The sequence below is a fragment of the Lissotriton helveticus genome, chromosome 6 (genome assembly GCF_964261635.1).
Source record: "Lissotriton helveticus chromosome 6, aLisHel1.1, whole genome shotgun sequence".
NCBI lineage: Eukaryota > Metazoa > Chordata > Amphibia > Caudata > Salamandridae > Lissotriton > Lissotriton helveticus.
The window spans coordinates 2,050,495,068-2,050,518,671 of record NC_136067.1 but is presented as its reverse complement, the minus strand read 5'-3'; the positions used below and the strand labels follow the sequence as shown (position 1 = coordinate 2,050,518,671).

The following is a 23,604-nucleotide window of genomic DNA, read 5'->3' as shown; positions in this document are numbered from 1 at the left end:
AGTTCCCTGTATGCTTTATTAAAGGATACTGACAAACCAGTGTGTCCTGAGGCCTTGTTGTTTGTTAAGCCATTTACGCCACTATCCACCTCTTTAGGGGTGATGGCTCTCAAGTTCTGCCATGATCTCTGGATCGATATGGAGGAATGTGAAATCATTTAAGCACACATCTTGTTGATCTCCACCGTGTTTGTGGGCTTGTGGCGAAGCTAAAATTATATTTGGTTTATCCTCTTTTATTGCAATATTTTTGGCTAATATATTACATTTGTTCGCAGTATCCTTCATGTATAATTGTTCTGATTCTCCTCTGGATTTTTTGTTCCCTGTAAATTTTCTTTGAACTTTCTGATTTGTTTTTATCTCTTATTTGTTTCTTGTTCCGCCTTTATTTTTTTTATTGATTGTTGGCTGTTTGTAAAAGTGGCTGTGTGTGATATCTGCCTTCCTCGAAATACAACTTTTGCTGCATCCCACACCACATCCTATGAGACCACTCTATTATTATTTTTTTCAAAGTAATGTTACAGACATGTTTTTATGGAGTCCCCCGATGCCAAGTCATGGAAGGTTATCTTAATAATATAAGGTAAAACCAAAGGGGATGATGGACAGAGTGTTGAACATTGCAAGCACTCACCCCCAGTCAATTGACCTGGGTTTAATCCATCATCATTTTTTAGCTCACTCCGACACCCCAGTTCTGACATGGCCAAATGCAAATCAGTCTGACCCTGTGCCTCATGGGAACAGTCCATCCCGAACTGCAAAGCCATGTCTTCCCTGGACCGGAAACAAGCATCCTGGGACCAGTTTCTGGCTAATCAGCCATCATCAGCTAGGCTAGCTTGAATCCAGTGGCAAAGTGAGCAAGGGACCCACGTCTGGGCATACCCTGCCAACTTAGGGCGAACAAAGCAAAACCAAAAAATAAAGATGATGGATTAAACCCAGATCCGTTGACTGGGGGTGAATGCTTGCAATGTTCAACACTCTGTCCATCATCCCCTTTGGTTTTGCTATCTTAATAATATACCACAATGTTGTCTGAGAACTCCGAGTCGGGTTGAGCTTTAGTGTAAGTTTTCTCAGGATCAAGGCCCAGAATGCTAGAATAAACCATGTAACACATTATGGAAAATTATGGGGAATTTTAACATATTTTGCATAAATAAAGTAGAATGGGTACTATTTTGAATCAAATTCATAAGAGTATTGGGTTTATTAAATATCAGTGAGATTTTACAAAAAGAACATTCAAATGCTGCAGGTAATATACAATCTTGTACTAAAGTTTTCAAAAGCATACTCATTTCTTTCACATGCCTCCTTCACTGAAGTATCTGAAAGATTGACAGAAATTACATAATTCCATACATAGATCATGTAGAATCTTGTCTTGGAACCTCTAAGAGTTACACAGACATGAAGAAGGATGGTCATTCACCTAGCTAAGCTCTTGATAATTGCCTTTTCGTAGAGATGAAATTGGTCGGGATTGTGCTTGTATGTGGGACACACCTAAAAACCCTCCAGCGCTAACCTTTGAGGATCTTCTGAAAATACTCTGCTTGTCCCTCTTAAGTTTTAAGCACTATACACAAAATGCTCTTGATTTTGCTACTTTATTGTTTTTGAATAAATGTTTGATGTTCGTGTTCACTCCAGGGTTCTCGCAAACAGATTTGTCAGTGCTTTGACTTTATTAGTCAGATTTACTGTGTTGCTTTAGGACCATCTTGTGTTTTAATGCTATTGTGTTTGGTAAATTGTGATGTTGCATGTCTTACTAGAGATCAGCAAGCGTCCTAATGCAGGAAATACTTTGTTTAACAGTAGAGAAGAGCACCATTCACCTTGGGAGTTCCCAGAGTGGGTTCCTTCGTCGACAAAGTGGACGTTCTTAACTGATAGGTAAGTCGATTGTCAGCCTATTTGTTTGATGTAGTGATACTAATACAAATGTTAGTAGACAGCATTTCGAAAGATCCACTGACCAATATCCTTCCTTGTCTAACCAGCCAAGATCTTTTGAAAAAGCCATTAATAAGCTTCTTTCTGAACACCTAGCCAACACCTGCTTCTTGATGCCACACAATCAGGATTTAGGCCCAACCACAGAATGAAAATCACCCAAAAAGCAGCAACAGATGACATCTGAATTTTCCTTGATAGAGGGAAAATTGCATACCTCATTCTTCTAGACCTCTCTACAGCTTTTGACACCATGCCCCATCCTATTTTAATCCGAGGACTCTACAAATCAGACATCCAAAGACACACCCTCAAATGGATCTGTTTGTTCCTCACTGGAAGAACCCAAACCGTCAACATGCCCCCTCATCTCCTCACAAACCAGAAACCTCAGAGTCATCATAGACAACAAACTGAACATGACCTCCCAACTCAACGTAGTGGTCTCGTTCTGCTTCACCACCCTAAGGATGCTGCAGAAAACCTTCAAGTGACTATTTGACAGTGCCAGGAAAGTGATCACCCAAGCCCTCTTCACCAGCAAACTAGACTATGGCAATACCCTATATGCAGGGATAGGCAACCAACTCACAAGAAGACTGCAGACTATCCAAAAGCAGCAGCCAAAGTGGTCCCCAACCTCCAATTACAAGCCCACGACACACTACACCACAGGTACTCCTAGAGCGGCCCGGCAAGCCTTCCGTGGCGGCCCGCGGACCCTGCAGACATCCGACCTGTGTTTTTAAACGAAACATTTAGCAAGCACTGCGGCCTGGTCTCTGAGAGACTCTGCTCTGGGGGGGCCAGGGATTCCAGTGATTGTCAGAGTGGAGATGCATGGGCGCTAAGAGGTGAAATAACACAAAGCTTCATTAACATGTAAATGGTCTTTTAAAGACTTGTGAAGTACTCGGTGCGGCTGTGTGTGCGCGCCTGTGTCATCTCACAGAGGGTGAGATGGCAGAGAGTGACAGAGAGTGACAGAGGGAGAGAGAGGGAGACTGAGGGAGAGGGAGAGAAATAGGGAGACAGAGGTTGACAGAGGGAGGGAGACAGAGGGTGACAGAGAGAGGCAGACAGACAGGGAGACAGAGTGGCAGTCAGGGGGAGACAGAGAGGGGGGGACAGAGAGGAGGAGGCAGAGAGGAGGAGGCAGAGAGGAGGAGGCAGAGAGGGGGGGACAGAGAGGGGGGTGACAAAGAGGGGGGGGACAGAGAGGGGGGGCAACAGAGAGGGGTGGGCGACAGAGAGGGGGGGGGCGACAGAGAGGGGGGGCGACAGAGAGGGGGGGCGACAGAGAGGGGGGGCGACAGAGAGGGGGGGCGACAGAGAGGGGGCGACAGAGAGGGGGCGGCGACAGAGGAGGGGGCGACAGAGGAGGGGGGCGACAGAGGAGGGGGGCGACAGAGAGGGGGGCGACAGAGAGGGGGGCGACAGAGAGGGGGGCGACAGAGAGGGGGGCGACAGAGAGGGGGGCGACAGAGAGGGGGGCGACAAGAGGGGGGCGACAGAGAGGGGGGCGACAGAGAGGGGGGCGACAGAGAGGGGGGCGACAGAGAGGGGGGCGACAGAGAGGGGGGAGACAGAGAGGGGGGAGACAGAGAGGGGGGAGACAGAGAGGGGGGAGACAGAGAGGGGGGAGACAGAGGGTGACAGGGAAGGAGGGAGACAGAGGGTGACAGGGAAGGAGGGAGACAGAGGGTGACAGGGAAGGAGGGAGACAGAGGGTGACAGGGAAGGAGGGAGACAGAGGGTGACAGGGAGGGAGAGGAAGGGGAGACAGGGGGTCAGACAGAGAGGCGGAGAGGGAGGGAGGCGGAGAGAGAGGGAGACGGAGAGGGAGGGAGACGGAGAGGGAGGGAGACGGAGGGGGGGAGACGGAGACGGAGAGGGGGGAGACGGAGAGGGGGGAGACAGAGGTGGAGAGGGGGGAGACGGAGGGACGGAGAGAGGGGGAGACGGAGAGAGGGGGAGACGGAGAGAGGGGAGACGGAGAGAGGGGGAGACGGAGAGAGGGGGAGACGGAGAGGGGGAGACGGAGAGGGAGGCAGAGGGAGGGATGGAGAAAGAGAGAGACAGACTGAGACAGAGGGAGAGGGAGACTGATGGAGAGGTAGGGAGAGGTAGAGGGAGGGAGAGGGAGACCGATGGAGAGGTAGGGAGAGGTAGAGGGAGGGAGAGGGAGACTGAGGGAGAGGGAGACTGATGGAGGGGTAGGGAGAGGTAGAGGGAGGGAGAGGGAGACTGATGGAGAGGTAGGGAGAGGGAGGGAGAGGGAGACTGATGGAGAGGTAGGGAGAGGTGGAGGGGGAGGGAGACTGATGGAGAGGTACGGAGAGGTAGAGGGAGGGAGAGGGAGACTGATGGAGAGGTAGGGAGAGGTAGAGGGAGGGAGAGGGAGACTGATGGAGAGGTAGGGAGAGGGAGGGAGAGGGAGACTGATGGAGAGGTAGGGAGAGGTAGAGGGAGGGAGAGGGAGGGAGAGGGAGACTGATGGAGAGGGAGGGAGAGGTAGAGGGAGACCGAAGGAGACAGACAGACATTTTGGAATGAGAGAGACAGAGAGAGGGAGGGGAGGGGGAGAGAGTGAGGGAGAGGGAGGGAGGGGATGGGGAGAGAGTGAGGGAGAGAGAGAGAGATAGAGAGAGAGGGGGGGGAGGGGGAGGGAGAGAGGGGGGAGGGGGAGGGAGAGAGAGAGAGACAGAGACAGAGGGAGACAGCGAGAGGGAGACAGCGAGAGGGAGACAGCGAGAGGGAGACAGCGAGAGGGAGACAGCGAGAGGGAGACAGCGAGAGGGAGACAGCGAGAGGGAGACAGCGAGAGGGAGACAGCGAGAGGGAGACAGCGAGAGGGAGACAGAGAGTGGCAGTCAGGAAGAGGGTGGGAGACAGAGAGTGGCAGTCAGGAAGAGGGTGGGAGACAGAGGGTGACAGAGGGAGGGAGGGAGACAGAGGGTGGGAGAGGAAGGGAGACAGGGTCAGACGGAGAGGGAGACAGATGGAGAGGGAGAGAGAGAGGGAGGAAGACAGCGAAAGTGAGAGACAGCTAGAGGGAGGGAGAGACAGAGAGAGTGGGAGACAGAGAGTGGCAGTCAGAGTGGCAGTCAGAGTGGCAGTCAGGGAGAGGGTGGGAGACAGGGTGACGGAGGAAGGGAGCTAGGGTCAGACGGAGAGGGAGGGAGAGAGAGGGAGGGAGACAGCGAGAGTGGGAAACCGCGAGAGGGAGGGGGAGGGAGGGAGGGAGAGATAGATAGATAGATAGATAGATAGATAGATAGATAGGGATGGATGTGTATGCCGGGTCTGGTGGCTGAGTGGACGAAGGCGTCTGCTGCAGGGACCTGTGTTCAACCGCATGATCGCAATTTTTTATGTTGCTTTAGCCCCGCCCCCACCGGTGCGGCCCTCTGCTACAAACCAAACTGTAAATTTGGCCCCCCGATAGAAAGTTTGTGAGTATCCATGCACTACGCCTTAGGGAACTCCACTGGCTTACGATACGCAAGTGCGCATACTTCAAACACCTCACTCACACAGCACTCCACAAAACAGGTCCTGCCTATCTAGATAGCTGCTTTCATTTCCACCAATCTCTCAGACACTTCTCCTTTACTTGTCTCTCACTAGCACACTCCCCACACAGACAAAAGCACAACAGGGGCTTCAACTTCTTATACCTGGCTCCTAAAGCATGGCAACGACCTGCCACAGCACAACCAAGCCTTCTCTCTGACTTTCGCAAGACGCTGAATACCTGGCTTCTCAACGAAACACTCCAGGACTGACCTCACACACTGGTTACAGAGTGCCTGTTTACCCTCATGGGTAATTAGCGCCCTACAAAAACACCAATAACATAACAAGAATGAATGTCTTTGTTCAATGAACCCTTGTAGAGTAGCACCCCACATGTCCGCTTCCTGGATTATTTAATTAGCTGCTTTGGGGTCACAGTGCATAAACAGCAGAACATTTACAATTCAGGCAAATTGATAAACCTTGACTCTAGATGTGAATGTATCGCTTATAGTCAAAGCTTGATTCAAGGCTGATGATAACTGTAGGCCTGCTTTGAGGTGTCCAGTACAAGAGCAGTAAGGCCTGCAAGAAGACAGTTGACTCTAGACGTGAATGTATTGCTTATAGTCAAAGCTTGATTCAAGGCTGATGATAACTGTAGGCCTGCTTTGAGGTGTCCAGTACAAGAGCAGTAAGGCCTGCAAGAAGACAGTTGACTCTAGACGTGAATGTATCGCTTATAGTCAAAGCTTGATTCAAGGCTGATGATAACTGTAGGCCTGCTTTGAGGTGTCCAGTACAAGAGCAGTAAGGCCTGCAAGAAGACAGTTGACTCTAGACGTGAATGTATCGCTTATAGTCAAAGCTTGATTCAAGGCTGATGATAACTGTAGGCCTGCTTTGAGGTGTCCAGTACAAGAGCAGTAAAGCCTGCAAGAAGACAGTTGACTCTAGACGTGAATGTATCGCTTATAGTCAAAGCTTGATTCAAGGCTGATGATAACTGTAGGCCTGCTTTGAGGTGTCCAGTACAAGAGCAGTAAAGCCTGCAAGAAGACAGTTGACTCTAGACGTGAATGTATCGCTTATAGTCAAAGCTTGATTCAAGGCTGATGATAACTGTAGGCCTGCTTTGAGGTGTCCAGTACAAGAGCAGTAAAGCCTGCAAGAAGACAGTTGAACTTGCTGCTCTCTATGAACTTTACTGTCATAACTGTATCAGTTGATTGGTGATGTCAAACACTATTAATGCAGGCTGACCTTGTACCCTGTCGGGGGAGGGGATTTGTCCAATGCACAAGGTTCACAGTGGCTTATGCGGTACATGTTAAATGAAGATGGCTTCTAATACACTTTTTCTTCCTTCAGTGAAGCCAGTGAATACATGCCACAAGAAGTGAAGTCTCCTCTCTTCACCATCAGACGGGAAGGACTCCGAGAAGAGGGCACCTTTTACAGGCTCAACAGGTATTGTCAGTGTTCCTTATGCTCATTGTTGGGAGAGGGGCTGATTATCAGGTTATCATTTTATGTGAGTAATTCTTGTTGGTATGGGCAAAAGAACAAGGGACATTGTTGGTTTTCAAGCATTATCGTGGTATTTTAACATATGCACAAATCCATATGCCTCAAGGCATCAAAAAAGAAATTATGTATAAAAATATTCTCACAGGCCAACCACTAAAGTGCATCAAAGTCATTGATTCATCACAAGCACATGTGGTATGCCTACTTGCATGCTAATACTGTTGTTTCAATAACAAAACTAAAAGGATGTTTTTTGTTTCTATTGTGTACTTTGATTTCCTAAGACTTTTACAGGTGTCTGTGACATGTCTCTGTATGTTTGTTAATGGAGTGCTCACCATCTTCCAAGTGCTTCACAGCACCACGGTCAGTGGAGGCAGGAAAGGGAGATGAAGACTGCTTACTAAGCAAGTCTGTAGACACGCTTCAGTCCCCCTTCCAAACTTCTGTCATTCTGGTTCCAGTAGAAGATGGCACAGGAGAGAGTTCTGTAGGAACAAAAACTTAGAATGGAAGATCTCAGCCCAAAAGCTTTGGGTTTTACCTATTGAGAAATCCATTAGGTTTTGGGCAGATGATCGCACGCAAATGATGCCCATAAATGAATGCCGGGAGACAGAATGGATATTTGCAGTGCAGCTTCACATTCCATCTACAAAGACAACCCCTCTTTATTTACTTTTTTTCGCATTGTGAAAAGATATAATTAAAATATATTCCAGAACAAAATACTGGACAGGGGCGGAACCAAGCTGAAACCACAAGCTTGTATAAAGAGGAAGCAGTGTGGGATTTGGTTTATTATTGTTATTATTATTATGGCAACTAATAGACACTGCAGCTCTTGTCAACTGTATTGTTCTAGCATACATTATGATTCTGGATTTTGTAAGAGGTATTGTATGCTTTTATAAATCACAACATGCTTGTATATCTTTCCCTTTTTAACACTTCCTAGTGTCCATCTCTGTATATTTTTGTACAATGCCCTAGGTGAAATATTGAATCTCTTTGACTGAGGATGGTTGATTTGTCATGGAATTTAATCATTGGAGATGAATTGCAATGTTTTCCTATTAGAACATGTTTCTCTAGCTAGCTTTAGAACTGTCACTAACATGAACATTTGTATTCTTCTCCAAGGAAACGTCATTAATAGCCATAAGTCCTGCAGTATGGTGCGTGTGTGTGTATAAAACACTGGGAAAAAGCAAAGGTTAAAGTGACAATATAGTTGGGTATGGTAATAATATCTTACTTTGCATTTAGAAAAAAAAACAAATCAAAATTCACTGAAAAAGCCAAAGCTTTAAGTGACATTTTAGTGATGTGAAATTGTCAGTTTAAATGCAACGTTTTAAACTAAAAGAAAATCCACTCAAATTAAAGAGTTATGGTTATTTCAAATAACTGTAATTATTGTCAATAATGTCAGTTCAGCTGTCATCAGTAGTGTTATGAATGATGAGTGTTGTAATATACAAGGGCATAATCAGTGCATGGCGAGGACATGTTATAGTTACTTGAAACTTCAGTGTTTATTTTAGTTTAAAATGTTACGTTTAAGCTGACATTTTCATCTAACCAACCTTTGATTCTAGGGCTGAATTTCTAGTCCCCCCCCCCCCCCCCCAAGTAAAGTAAGATTTTATTGCCTTATTGCCATACGTGAGGCCACCCATGTCTTCCATTATCCCATCATGCTGTGACACTGGCAGTACAATACCTCTTGACCGGATATGGAACACTGAACTTGGCCTTTATTTGGCATTTCCTTCTTTGCTGTACCTTTCGACCTGGAAGAAAATGTGTTCCTAGCATGTGTGGCTGTAGAAACACGTGCTCTACATTCTCCTGCCATTTAGTGTTGGGCTAGTGTTGGGCTTGGAATGCTGCAACTTGTTTTTCTTTGCCAAAATCTTTTAAGTCACAAGGTCATGGTGAATCTTCCTCTGGTCATCACTGCGTATGGGCACTGTCTCCATTGTTGGATTGTTGTTCTCTGATGCGTTTGGACGTTTGTCAGCTTTGATGTGTTTGATGCTGACCGTCACAGCCCCTGAGCCTGTTCTCTTTCCTTCCTGTCGCCGAAAAGGCTTTTCGACCTGCTTACTGTTCCTTCGACCTCCTCTGCTTTAACTGCCGAAGACACTCGTTGAATAACTTGACCTGTCAGCACCTGAGATGCCCCTACCTTCAAGGCAGAATACCCTCCCTACAGACATGTTAGAGAATGAGGACATTCAGAAGGTAATGGAACGGACGCCCTCAATAAATTACCTCAGTGCCACTCCAAGTACTCTTTGGCTGACCTCCACTCTTTAACTGGTGCCTCTCCCAAGAGCACAACGAGCCCAGCTACAACTTTACTCTGCCCTCCGGAGCAAATATAATTTTCAGCCGCCCACAACAAAATGTTTTCCATCCTCTAAGCCACCAGTCCACTGTGATGAGGCAGACCCGCTCGGCGCCGAAGAAGAATCTGGTGAATCATCTGATTTCCCAGCCCACCAACCCAGTCCTGGAGCCTTCAGCTCTGTCTCCTCGAAGCCAAGGATGAAGACGTTCAGAAGGAGGAAGAGGTGCTCTAGGATGTCACATCTACCTCTATTGCCCCTGAACCTTCTCTGAAGACCATCCTGTGACACTCCATTACAGTCAACACCCAAACCTTTTCTAAGACTCCTAATTGGCTTCACGTCGAAGCAGAGTTCGACCTCTCTGGGTGTCAGGTGTTCAGCCTCATCCATAAACCACTACCGTGCTTGAGTGTGCTTCAGTCCCCCACCCAATCCCATGGGACTCTGGTCGACAAAGAAGCAAGGTATCGGAGGCAAGACTGGATCCTGCCAAGTGGCTCGACCACAGCGACCCACATGTCTGCACCGAAGTCTTGAAGCCTACACATGAGTTGACTCCGAAACCAATGTCAAAAACTCCTCTGCACCAAGGATGACGGTAACTGATCCAGAGGAGAGGCCTATTCTCGAGAAGCTCCAACACGAGCTGGATGAAAGTTAGTGGCACATTATCATCCACCCACACAAGGTTAAGATTTCGGTGTTCCACTTCTGGGAGGGCCTGGCAGTTCGGGCTGATCTGTTCCAATTGGAACAGGGTCAAAACTGATTTGCATATGTCTGGGTTCAAACTGAGTTGGCATGATGTGTAAAATAACAATGGAGTAGGATGCCACCCTGTTTAATCAGCAGTATGAGATTATTTTATTTGTGTGTATTTTATTTGTATACTTTAGTAACTCCTGGTAAATGCAGTAACCTTTCGCCATGTTGATAGTATCAATCAGTCACTCAATCAATCAGCATTTGTATAGCTCAGCACTGTCACCCCTCGGGGTATCTGGGCACTGAGGGTGTAGTGTCTCTGTCGAAAAGCCAGCTTTTGAGTTTCTTTCTGAAGTCCACTAGGAAGAGTGCCATTCGGAGGTTGAGGGGAAGGTCGCTCCAGGACCTGGTGGTGATGTAGGAGAAGGAGCAGCCCTGTAGCTGTGGTTGCGGCATGTGTGTGCAAGGGCGAGTGAGGCAGAGCACAGGTGTCTTGTGGGCAGGTGGAAGTTCAGTTGATGGATGATGTAGGACAGTCCTTGGTTGTGTAGGGCTTTGTATGCATGTGTGAGGATCTCGAACTGGCATCTTTTCTGGATGGGTTGCCGCCAGTGTATGTTTCTGAGGTGGGGGTGAGGTGCTGGGTGGAAATGTTGCTGTATAGGGCGTGGCCGTAGTCGAGGCGGCTGGTGACAATGGCCTGTGTGATGGTGTTTCTGTTGATTCTGCAGAGCATGCGAAGGGTATGGAAGCAGGAGGAGTCGACTGCGTTAACATGTCGTTTCATAATCAGCTGGCTGTCTAGGATGATGCCCAGTTTGCTTGCATAGTCTGTTGGTGTGGGTGTTGGTCCGAGTTCTGCTGACCACCAGATATGGTCCCATATGGAAGTGTTCTTCCTGAGGATCAGTACTTCTGTTTTGTCAGACTTGAGTTGGAGGCAGTTGTCTCTCATCCAATTGGCTACAGTGGTCATGGCGTTGCAGAAGTTGGTTTTGATTTTGGTGGGGTCCTCTGTGAGCAACAGGTTAAGTTGAATGTCGTCTGTGTAGGAGATTATGTTGAGTCTGTGGGCTCTGACGACTTCATTGAGGGGGTCATGTAGATGTTGAACAGGGTGGGGCTGAGGTATGATCCTTGCTCAGTTGAATGCTCCTTGTGCATCCTGTGAGAAAAGATGCAATCCACTTGAGTGCGCTTTGGTGTATGCCGATGTAGAGTCTGTCAATGAGGATGGGGTTGGAGACTGTGTCGAATGCAGCAGAGAGGTCAAGGAAGATCAGGGCCACTGCAGTGGAAAGTTCTAATGTAGTCTGTGGCAGCAATCAGTGTGGTCTCAATTCTGTGGGTGACCCGTAATCCTGACAGTGATGCGTCAAGTAGGTGTTTTTTTTCCCCAGGCATTCGGTGAGCTATTGGTTGAGGACTTTCTCAAGTACTTTGGTGAGTAGTGGAGCAGAGAGATCGGTCGGTAATTATTGAGGTTGCTGTGGGTTGGCAGAGGGAGGGGGTCTAACCTCTGTGTGTTTACATCTGTCCAGGAATATTTCTATGGAGATGGAGGTATTGTGGATGTTGGCGAGTTCTCTGCTGATTGGGTTAGTTCCGAGGTTGAAGAGATGGTGGGGCAGGGGTCGGTCAACACCCCTGAGTGGGTGGGTGACATGATAATGATAGTGGTGATCATTCGGCTGGTGTTTGCTGGTTGGTTTAGGTTGTCAAGGCTGAGGGTGGTGGGTTGGGGGTCGAAGTTGTTTTAGATGGTGGTAGGTTGGGGGATCGAATTTGTTGAAGATGGTGACAGACTTGCTGTGGAAGTGGTCCAAGAGGGTGTCGCAGAGTTCTTGTGTTCTCGTGTTCTCTGTGGCTGTCGGGCTGGAGAATTCCCGGAGTATTTTCAAGCGTTCCTTCATGTGGTTGGCTGGCATGTCAATGCAAGCGGTGATGGCTGATCTCTTTGCTTCCTTGATGTGTAGGTGTTAGATGCTGAGGGCTGCTTTGTGGGCGGAGGGGCCCTTGGTGACCTGCCATCATTTCTCGAATCGGTAGCCGATGTGCTTGGCGGCTCTGAGCTTTGGGGTGTACCAGCTGGCTTGTTTTGAGCTTTTGTTGGCTTTTGCTGGTTTCAGCAATGCAACTCCGTTGGCGCACCTGGTTATCCAGGCGAATAAGTTTTGGACGGCTTGGTCAAGATCTGCTGAAGATTAAGGTTGTGTGGCACCTAGGGCCTGTTTCCATTGAGATTGAGTCTTGGTTACCTTGCCTCAGCTGCAGGTAATGATGCTGTGGTGTTTGGTGATGGTATGCTGGGCTTCGGGGATGGTGAAGTGAACGATGGCGTGTTTGGTCCAGGTGAATTTTGTAACATGGGTGAATTTGATTCTGTCGCTGGAGGTGAAGATAGCGTTGAGTTTGTGTCCATCTTTGTGTGTGGGTTCGGTGACCAGTTGGGTAAGGCTAATGTTGTTCAAGTTCTCCTGGAGGTTGGTGGGGTTGGGGTCCTTAACGTGGAAGTTGAGGTCACCAAGGAGGATGCAGTGGTGGGAGTCGATGGCTAGTGGGCGATGAGATTGGAGATGGTCGGGCCCCGGTCTCTGTAGGCAAGGGTGCCTCATATCATGGTCTTAGCGTCGATCTGTAGTCGGAAGTTGAGGTGTTCCATCAGAGGTGTTGGGTTGTCGTTGATGACGGTGTATCGGATTGTTTCCTTGAGGATGATGGTGATGCCCCCACAGTTTTTGTTGGTGCGTTCACGGTGGATCACCTTGTAGATGTCGGGAGTGGCGGTGGTGATGGGATTCGAGGAGGGGTTGAGCCACAGTTCGGTGATGAAGGCCACTTCAGGGGAGATTGTGGTGATGGTGCCCCAGATTGCCATGGTGCATTTGCAGGGGGAGCGGGTGTTGAGCAGGATGCATTGGAGTGCTTCTGGGATTTTCTCGGTCTTCTGAGCGGAAGCGTCACAGGATGCATTGTGGGCTGTGGTGCAGGAGAAGTGGCAGGTGAAGGGTCCTTTGGTTTGTCCCAGGGAGAAAGTGAAGTAGCTGTTCCTTCGGCGTCCGGGGTCCAGGTTCTCCTTGGTGGTGTATTGGCAGGAGGTCGCGGGTTCCTGTTGCTGGGCGCGGACCAGGCACAGAAGGGCACAGACGGGCTTGCCTTTGGTGCCCCGGCAGGGCGGCCGCAGATCGGCCTCCATAAGAAGGCGTGGGCGGGGCTGTCAGGGAGGCAGGAGTGCGAGGAGCGGTAAGGGAAGAAAAACAGTGGGTAACGGTGGGAGCAATGAAAGCTACTGACCGAGTGTAACCCCCAAAAGAGGTACCTATAATTACAAATAACCCCAATAAAGTAATAGGCAGAAATATCCCACTAAATTAACAGACAAGAATTAGGCCCAAACGGAAAGAAAAGCCCAACCAGCGGAGTAGCAGACAGCGGTCTCATACTGGAAGCAGCAGGGAATAGGGTCGGAGTCCTGGTTTCGAGGAAGCTGGCAGCAAGAAGAGTTGCACACGACAAAAAAGGTCAAGGGGTACTTGCTCGGACCGATCAGTGGTCTCCGTAAATCGTCCTGAGAGGTGGGAGGGGCTGTCAAGTTGAGCAGGAAACGCATCGGGCAGGAAAAGGTGGGAGCAACGAAAGTTACTGACCTAGTGTAACCCTCTCAAAAAGAGGTGCCTATAATCACAAATAACCCCAATAAAGTAATGGGCAGAAATACCCTACTAAATTACCATGCAAGAACTAGGCCCAAACGAAAAGAAAAGCCTAACCAGAAAACCTGCAGACAGCAGTCTTGAACTGGAGGCAGCAGATACTTGGGTCGAAGCCTTGGTCTCTGGGAACTGGCTGCGGGGATAGTCGAACATGACCAAAAGATCATGGCAAACTCCTTGTGCTTCGGGTGCCCCTTCCGGTCTAAAAAGACTGTAATCAGTGTGGCAGGCCTATGTCATAGCGCACGTGTGTGAACCAGTTTTAGCCCATGACTTCAAAAATCAGCATTAGGGTTCCAGAAATGATTAGAGTTAGGACACTCATGGCAGCGTTGTATGTCCATCACCATATGAGGGACTTATCTGTCCCAACAGGCCTAAAGTAGGAAAGGGTTTTGCCCCCTTATTTGTTTATGGAAAATAGTTTTAATCCATATGGGCAGAAGTGTTTTGCCATTTCGGTACAAATTAGCTGATGACTATTATTCTCGGATTTTATATTGGCTGTGCTGACTGGAAGTGGCCATTAACCAAATATAAATACCTGTAAGACAAACCACTGCTTAGAAACTGTGATGTCTCTAGAGACTTCACAACATACATTAGTACCTTTGTCCCATATATCTGGTTGGCCTTATGAACACTTGTTTCTTTTCAGATTTCATTGCCTACATCCACATGATGAGCGGTGGGACATGACTTTCTTCGTTGGAGGGCCTGTTTGGTCTTTGGATTGGTGCCCCACCCCAGATGGCTCTGCTGCCTCCCAGTATGTCGCTCTCTACTGCAACATGGGGATGGATGACAAACATGAGCTGAATGAAGTGTCCCAGGGTCCAGCCCTTTTGCAGATCTGGAATCTGGGTCAATTGCAGCATGAAATCTGGTAAGTTGGGTTTTATAAACTTGCCAGTTGTAAGAATGAAATAAAGTTGCTGTTCTTATGTTGTGCTTTATAAGGGTGTTAAGATGTTCGTGATGTTAGTTTGCTTCTTTTTGTTTCTAAAGTTCTAATTCATGGTGCGCTTCTCTACCCAATGCATGCCGTGTGGTTTAGTGGCTGTACAACGTCTCCCTGCCTTGAATGATTCCTGAGATTCCCTGTTTGGCACTTCAGCTGATGACCTTTTTTTTGTAGACTGCCAGTGGCATACATTTAAATTCACTTGACCACTCAGCAATAAGTGCTGGTTATTGAATTGTATGTATTACATTTCAAAATTCACAGACCACAAACCTAGCTTTGAGAAGCAGCTGAAGACTGTACACAGCAGAGTATTATTTATGATATGCAAGTTCTAGGTGGAGCAAGCCAGTGATTTGGAGCTAGAGTACAATAGTGGCAGGGAGTTGGAGGTACCTTTGTACAAGCCTACTGGAATTTGAGAATCTTAGTCTTATATGGATGCCATTATAACTGGGGACCTCGGCCTATCCAGTGTGTGTACGATTTGAACTTCATAACAATAGAAAATACAGTAAAAGGTACACACCAAACTTTCACACAATTTCGAAATATGTTATTTAAATTGAATCTGAATTTTAATTAAAATGAGAAGAGTGATGCTTTTGATTTTCTGGTTTCATTTCTAAAATTCTTAGTGAGATACTAGTCTCTAGCATATACCTTTGTCTTTTTTGCTCTTAGCAAGTTCTCTGTCTGTTCATGACAGGGCTCCTAAGCTACCAATCCCACATACTTATTTCTGTGTGTTGAACTTGATCTGCTGCCACAAATCATCCTAAGGATGCAAACATAATGCAAAATTCCTTATCATTAACCAGTTGTTTTTAAAATGTTAATTTTTACATGGTGTTTTCTATGTGTACATACTTTATTAAACTACTAAAATTATTAAACTTTTGAAACATTCACGGATCTCGTGAGTATGCTTCGGAACGGCGGTTCTTAGCATCAGGGAAGAATCGCTGTTTATGGGGATTACGGGTGGTGATAGAAATGGCTCTTTCAGAGTTTACTTGATCTGTTTTGAGTTTTTTTAGTAGGGTAGCTAGAAGGATAGACTGATCAAGCTTGCTACTTAGTTTTCACAGTTTTATATACCTAATTATTTATTAAAGCTAACATTTTTGTTCCTTGTCTTGTAGTTTCTTTTAGAAAATTGCCCAAATCAGACTTGGGAAATTTCAATTTGTTTATTTTATGTTCCAGATTTTACTAGCTCTTAAATCATAAATTTGTGGAAGCTGTCTACCTTTTTTCTGTAGTGTTATTGTGTATATTTTTATTTCTGTTCGGTTATCAGTCCTCTTTATTTAGTTGCATAATGTTGGTAGCATGTACGGCTATTGTTCACATACTTTGCACACTCCTACTGTTTAATGTTGGGTGCCAGTGTTGCAAGTTGTTTTTCCTTCGAAGTAGAAGTTTTGGTTTCAAGTTGACTCAAGATTTCTCCTTGAAACACTCAATGCAACAGGATAAAGACTCTACCTCAGTTTTGTTGCCGCCATTTGGATGAGATGCTCTTTCAGAGCTCCAGGCCATCGAGCTACAAAAGAACACTAGTTTGATCTCGTACACCTCAATCTCTTACAGTGAGAAACAAAAACACCGTACGATGACGGCTCTTAAGAATCAACCAAGACTGAGCTCTTTTCTCAGGATGTATGAGAGTGGCCCACAGATGGGGGTGTTATGAAAACCCTTCCAATTTTGCCCCAAAGCCAGCAGTAAGTTCCCATGCTCAGACCAACATAGGGTCAGTAACCTATGCCTTCTAACGACCACAGGGAGTTGAACTGGTTGGCCTTCCAGACCCTCAAAAACAAAAGTCCATCCGGTACCTAAGGGAAGATCAGTGGGCCGTTGCAGAATGCTGCTGCGAAGTACTGCAGAGCAATCTGCTAAACCCGGTGTTCAAAGATGTTGAATGAACATACTCGATAGATAGAAGGTAGACTCATCTGGAGATCACAGCTCAGAACTACGGAGATGAGACATCTTGAGGGACCCCATTGAAACCTGCACTTGATATTTTATTTATTTATTTGATATTTGTGGGTATTTATATAGCGCGGACGTTCGCTCCCAGATGAGCATCTTGGCGCTGAGCTTGCGTGCAGTTAATAAATGAAAGATGGAATTTGGTGAAGCGATGGAACTAAATGGCTGCCAGTACGGAGGTGTCTGATTGTTGATACACCCATGTCTTAAGGAGTTTTCTGAAAAGGCTCTCCTTTTCAATTAGTCTGAGGTTGGCTGGTAGGTTGTTCCATGCCTTGGCTGCCAGGACAGTAAAAGTTTTCCCACCCTTGGTTTTGTATTTGAATCTGGGAATCGTGATGAGATTTGTCCCAGAGGATCTCAGACATCGCGAGGGATTGTAACGCGTAAAGCGATTTGCAAGGTAGTGAGGCCCTGTGTTTTGCATGGATTTGAAAACGGTGAGAAGCAGTTTAAAAAGAATTCTTTTATGCAATGGTAGCCAGTGCAGAGATTTTAGTGCTGCTGAAGCTGATGACCTTCTGGGGAGTTGTAAGACCAGTCTCGCAGCTGCGTGTTGTATGCTCAGCAGCTTTCTAAGGGTAGACTTTTTCACTCCAGCCATTAATCCGTTGCAGTAATCAAGTCGGGAGAGTATTAAGGCTACCGCGACTGATTTTCTAGCTGCAATGGGGAGGAAATCAAAAAAAAATTTCAAAGATTTAATGAGACCAAAACAGCGTCCAGCAGTAATCCTGATGTGGTCATCGAAAGAGAGGAGTGAATCGAATTGCATACCTAGATTCCGTGCTGATGGTACTGCACTGGGGGGGGCCTCCGATCCCAAGGGCCACCAGTCTTTCGGACAGAAAGATAGATCTTTACCCAGCGGTATGATTTCTGTCTTGGCACTATTGCATTTTAAATGGTTTTTGTTCAACCATTGGAATACATCCGAGAGGCAGTTTTTAAAACGAAGGTCTGCATCCGACCACTTTTTGTCGATGGTGACGACAAGTTGTGTGTCGTCGGCATAAGACGTGACGAGGATCCCATGAGATTCTATCACAGCGAGGAGGGGCGCCATATATATGTTGAAAAAGAGAGGGCTTAATATGGACCCCTGGGGCACTCCTGATGTAATGGATTTTTCGCTGGATAGATAGGGACCCAGGGACACAGTCTGGGACTATTAGATAGGAAGGAAGTAACCCATGCCAAGACTGTGTCTGTCACGCCGATCTCTCGCATTCTGTTAATCAGGATGACATGCGAGATGGTGTCGAACGCTGCTGTTAAGTCAAGCAGGATGAGGACTGCTTGCCTTCCCTCATCCTGCAGGAACTTGATAGAATCAGCTAGTTCGATCAAGGCTGTTTCGGTGGAGTGGCCTGAACGAAATCCCGACTGTTGAGGATGCCGGGTATTGTGGGCCTCTACAAATGTTTTGAGCTCATCATGTACTAACTGTTCCGTGATTTTACTAAGGACAGGTAGTAGAGAGATAGGGCGCATGTTGGTTATATCCATGGGCGATTTTTTCTGCTTCTTCATCAGAGGCTTTACAATGGCCTTCTTCCAGTCGTTCGGCACTAGCCCAGATTCAAGGGATTCATTAATAATACTATTAATGAGAGGGTTTACTGTCTCAATCAAGTGATGCAAGATGATTGGAGGACAGGAATCAGTGGGGGCTCCAGATTTACAAGCCAGAATTGCCTTGCTTGTTTGTTGAAGGGAAACCGGTTTAAAAGTGGAGAGCGGGGGGTAGTTATCGGTTACCTCTAGGGAATTGGTCGGAGGAGGAGGAAAGTATTTCTGAATGTTGACGATTTTGTCTACAAAGAAGTCTGCGATTTGATTACACATGCTCTCTGAAGGTGGAATTTCGGGCATGAGGGCTTTAGGATGAGTAAAAGACTTGACGATTGTGAAGACAGTTTTTTGGTTATGCTGGGCTTCATTTATGACCTTAGTAAAAGAATCCTTTTTTGCCGTTTTAATGTTGGCAAAATATAGTTTCCTCTGTTGGACATACAGTGCTCTTGCAGCCTCGTCATACGTTTTTCGCCATTGTCTTTCTAATCTCCGACAGAGAAGATGACTATTGGATAAAGTGTGAGTGAACCAGGGAGCATTAGGCTTTCTCTTATAACATTTTGCATGGTGGCTTTTAGATTCGGTATTGTCCGAAACAATTTGGTCCATCCAAGTGTGGAAATTGCGAGAATCAACTACAACATCTCCAGTTACTTTTGGGGGTTGGGGGAGAGGTTGAGAGTCCTGCTTAATGCGTTCCACCACTTTCTTCCAGTTGACTGTGAAAGAGGCGTGGGGTCGCTTCGTACTGGATAAGACAGGGGCTGGTATCGCAATATCAAACGGAATAAAACCATGGTCAGTCCAGATTTGAGATAACGGGAGGGACGTGGTCAAGGTTGTGAGATTAGAGCAAATGCCGTCAAGAGTATGTCCAGCACGGTGAGTCGCAGCAGTAACGCGTTGGGATAGTCCAAAAATGTTTAAAGAATGTTGAAAGGAGGTGGTGTGAGGGTCAACATGAGATTCCAAATGTAGGTTCATGTCACCTAATAGTGTAAAGTTGGGGTACTGTAGCATAAGTGCTCCAAGAGCCTCGTCTAGAGAGTCTAGAAAAGAAGTGGCATTTCCAGGAGGACGGTATAAAAGTCCCCCCGAAAAGGAGGTGGAGGCATTAAGTTTAATTGAAAAACCTATGCCCTCACTGTCTTTGAGGTGGCTTAGATCAAAAGTATGGCAAGGGAAGACTTTCTTAATGACAAGTGCTACTCCAGTACTTGGTACACAGACTCTGCTGAAGACCTCCACTCCAAGGGGGATTATTCCTCCAGGGATCAACTTCGATGTAGGGAAGTGATTTCAACTGAAAGTGCGCTGGGTTCCTGCTAATCAAGTCCCAGTGCTGGAGCTCTTTCCCAAAACTGTACAGTTGTTTCCCCAAGTGGCAAGACCTTTAGAACCCTCTTTAATTCTCCTGTAATTGGTACCTAGGACCTGAGGTACTAAAGTGGGCCCCTAAGGGATGAAGCACCAATTGTGCCATCCTAAGGAACCCATCACCAAGCACATGCAAGGCTGCAAATGTAGGCTCTTGTCTTGGTCCAGACAAAAGTGAAAACATAACATGTCTCACATCTCTGTGTGCCATGTTCCCTACCACAGCATACGTCATGTCATTATTGTAAGTCACCCTACATCAGGCCTAACAGCCCTAAGGCATGGTGCTTAATATTATATATGAGGGCATATCTGCATGAGGGGATATGCCCCTGTGCTGGTCACTCCTATTACTGCCAGTACCAGGGAAGCCATCTAAAGGCATGCTGGACATTGTTGAAAACGAGATCCTCAGGTATATGATGGCTTCACGGAAAACAAAAGGGATGTTTGGTATCAAACATCTCTTATTGGTAAAGCCACACTAATGCCAGTGTTGGATTTACCAATGCATGCAGAAAGAGGGCACCTTAGCGGTGCCCCTGAAACGTACCGCCTCTGGTGTGCTTGCTGACTGGTCTCTGCTATCCTGCCAGTTGAGACACTGTTCTGACCTCCTAGGGTTTAGAGCCTTTGCTCTCAGGAGACTCAGAACAAAGGCCTGTCTGGGAAGAGGGTATAACACCCCATCTCACAGGAGGACCTACTGATTAACCTCCTTTGGCCGGCAAACTTTAAAGAAGCTGCTGCCTTTGAAATGCGAATCTGGCTCCCCTCACAGGAGAGGAAGCCTCCCCCCGCCTGTCCAGGGCTCCCTTGGCACCTGGACAGGTGGGAAAAATAGCTAGTCAGGTAGGCGTGCCACCTCCAGGCTAGTACCACCCCAAAGGTGGGCTCCTGTGAGGTGAACACACATTTTTAGGGGTAGCCATCTTTGTGATGGCATACCTAGGAAGTTTGGGACAGGGTTATGCCCACTTCCCACAGGGAGTGGTCAGATAGGGGTGTAGTGACCCCAAGGGTCTTTAGTCCATTGGCTACTCTCCTAGTGCCTCTGAATTTAGTATTTAGGAAAGCTCCTGGCACCAGAGAAGCAGATATAGACAACCTAAGAAGAGAGAGGACACCAAAGAGCTAAACAAGCAGCTGACCTGGTACCAACACCACCGGCCTATCTGCATCTTTCAACGAAATCTGTGCCAAAGTCGACTCGACCTGCAGCTGTGACTTCAGAAACTTGGGAGGACTGCCTGCAACTCAAGACCACCTGTGAACAGTGGATCTGTTCAGCAGAAACTCCGAAAAGAAGAACTCTCATGCCTCTGGAACCGCCAAAACCTGAAGCCACCACTGCACCCTTCTCCTCCAGCCCAAGTTGAAGTGGGCCTCTGGTGTCAACCATGTCCCCCAGGCCTCCAGAGCTTGAGTCTATCGTGGTTTCACCCCTCCTGGACTTCCCGATGTCACCTGCAGCCTCCGCATGCAGACCCAGTTTACTGTGACTCCTCAGATAAGGACAAACCTGATGCTTACGGACACCTCTGCACCCGTCGCCCCAGGGCCTTGGTGAAGTGGACCAAAGGTGTGTCGTCCCTGACCCCTTCCCCTGCCCACACACGGCCCCCCCTACCCTCCCCACCCCTGCCTGGTCACCCTGTTGAATCAGCCTGAATGGCGTCCTAGCCAGAACCTGCCGTATCTTTTTACAGAGACCGATGCCCATTTATACTCACTGGGCTCCCCGTGCTGAATTTTACCGTGCACCTGGCTGCTCTTGTGCTACTGGTGGGGTACTGTTGGTGATGCCTTGGACTTTGCCACTCACCTTACCTCCTGGGAATGGCCTTGTAAGTCAATGTACTGTACCCGTTTGCAGAACTTGTTCTTCCTTCCATAGGATAAAATGGCAGAACTAAGAACTGGCACTACATGTCCACTTTTTTTTTTTTTGTAAACAATTTTATTGGTACAAAAATAAACAATGGGCATTTTAGAAGACATTCAAGGTATACAGTAATAGGGCAAATCAAAAAGACGAGTAAAATCAAATACAGCGATACATTTTAAAGAAAGCAATACAGTTGTGGCAATACATCAGCCCCTCCACCCCGCTCCCGGAACCCCTCATCTCCCAAAGCCCCCCCCCACCACCCCCTCACCACCTCTACTCTGAGTCGCTATCACTGTCTAACTGCGGTGGTTCGCAAATGAGCCCTCTATACTCATTCCACGCTCCCCAAATCTTGGCCCACTTCCGCGGACATTTCCGATTCAGATACACCGCTCTTTCCGCTACCATCGCAGAGTCCAGATCAGCACACCAGTCCCTGAGCGCCGGCACTAAGGGGGACCCCCAAACTATGCCTATATTACGTTTAGCATACATAATACCTAGCGTGGCCCAGTCCTGCATGGGGTGATTAAGATCGTTAGGCTCCCAAATGTTCAACAAGCAGCAGCGCGGTTCCGGAACCAGTGAGACCTTAACTACTTGTGATATGGTCTGCATAACCGCGGCCCAAAAATAGGGAATCAAGGGGCAGTCCCAAATGGTATGAAAAAAGGTTCCCTTCTCCCCGCATCCCCGCAAACAATACTGATGTGCAATTCTCCCTATCTTGTGAAGAGTGACCCTGGTATAATAAACTCGGTTTAAAATGTTCAGCTGTATCAATCGGAGCCGGGATGGCACAGCAACCTCCCGAGGAGAGGAAAGTGCGGCCTGCCAGTCTGACTCGTCAAAATCACCTATCCCTGCAGTCCAGGCAGTCCTTAGCCTCAGAGTGGGGTCAGGCAGGTTACTGACAAGCTTACAGTAAACCAACGAGGTCACCTTTTTGGGCATATGCTCCGTAAGCAGTCTATCTTCCAGTGGGGTAGATTCAGGCAGCTCTTCACCAGGTGGAATCATTGACTTGAGGGCATGGCTAACCTAAAAGTACCGGAATCGTTCCGTATGCACTAAATCGAAGTGATCCACTAGTTGGTCAAATGTAAGGACGGCACCCCGCCTCCAAAGGTCTCCAACCGTTGAGATGCCAATCAAGTCCCAGGCCTCAAATCCCCTACTGTTGCAGAGTCTGCCGAGTCGACACGATGACCAGAGTGGCGTCATCTGCATGATCTTATCTTTACATTTAAGGCAAGCCGAGGCCAAATACCACAACCTCACCGTATGGCCGCCGCACTTTTTGGGTCATAGAGCGCGGCCAGCACCCCTCCGCCACCTAGGTCATACCTGTCCGCTTTATACGCCGGTTCAGTCTGTGGAGCATGAAGCCAGTGGTTTATGGTCTTTAACTGGGCCGCCCAATAATATAATTGAATGTCCGGAAGGGCTATGCCTCCATCAAACCAGCCCCTAACTAACTTTTGCCGGGAAATGCGCGCTGGTTTGTCCCCCCAGAGGAGACCCGAGACCAGTGCGTTTATAGACGTAAAATATTTTAGAGGCACAAGAAACTGAGTATTTTCAAGGATATACAATAGCCGCGGTAAAGTCATCATTTTGAATAACGCCGCTTTCCCCAGAAGGGTCAGTGGTAGGGTGAGCCAATGCTTCACATCCGTACGGAATTGCTCAAGCGGAGGTGACAAATTATGGCGAAAAAAGGCCTCTGGTTAGGCGTCACCCAGACCCCTAGATATTTAAAGGGCCCATCAGTGATCACCAATTGGCAATCAGCCGGAAGCAGCGGTGGGGGGTCCCTTAAGGACAAATAATACCGACTTGGACCAATTGATAGTGTATCCTGAAGCCCTTCCAAAAATGTCACAGATGTTAAGGAGTACTATGATTGATCGCCTGGGCAGGGTCAAATAGAGAAGGATATCATCAGCATACAATGATATGCGATCCTCCCACGACTCGGTCCAGCTA

The 23,604-nt window shown here is 47.5% G+C and overlaps 1 protein-coding gene across 2 annotated transcripts in view; it reads left to right on the top strand.

The window, feature by feature from the left end:
• Positions 1-23,604, top strand: part of GTF3C2 (general transcription factor IIIC subunit 2) — a 718,613-nt gene that overhangs the window by 170,010 nt on the left and 524,999 nt on the right. For both annotated transcript variants that reach the window (XM_078650100.1, XM_078650097.1), the window contains exons 5-7: positions 1,837-1,914; positions 6,865-6,963; positions 14,460-14,687. In XM_078650100.1, coding sequence (XP_078506226.1) covers positions 1,837-1,914; positions 6,865-6,963; positions 14,460-14,687 — 405 coding nt within the window. The remainder of the gene's footprint in view (positions 1-1,836; positions 1,915-6,864; positions 6,964-14,459; positions 14,688-23,604) is intronic.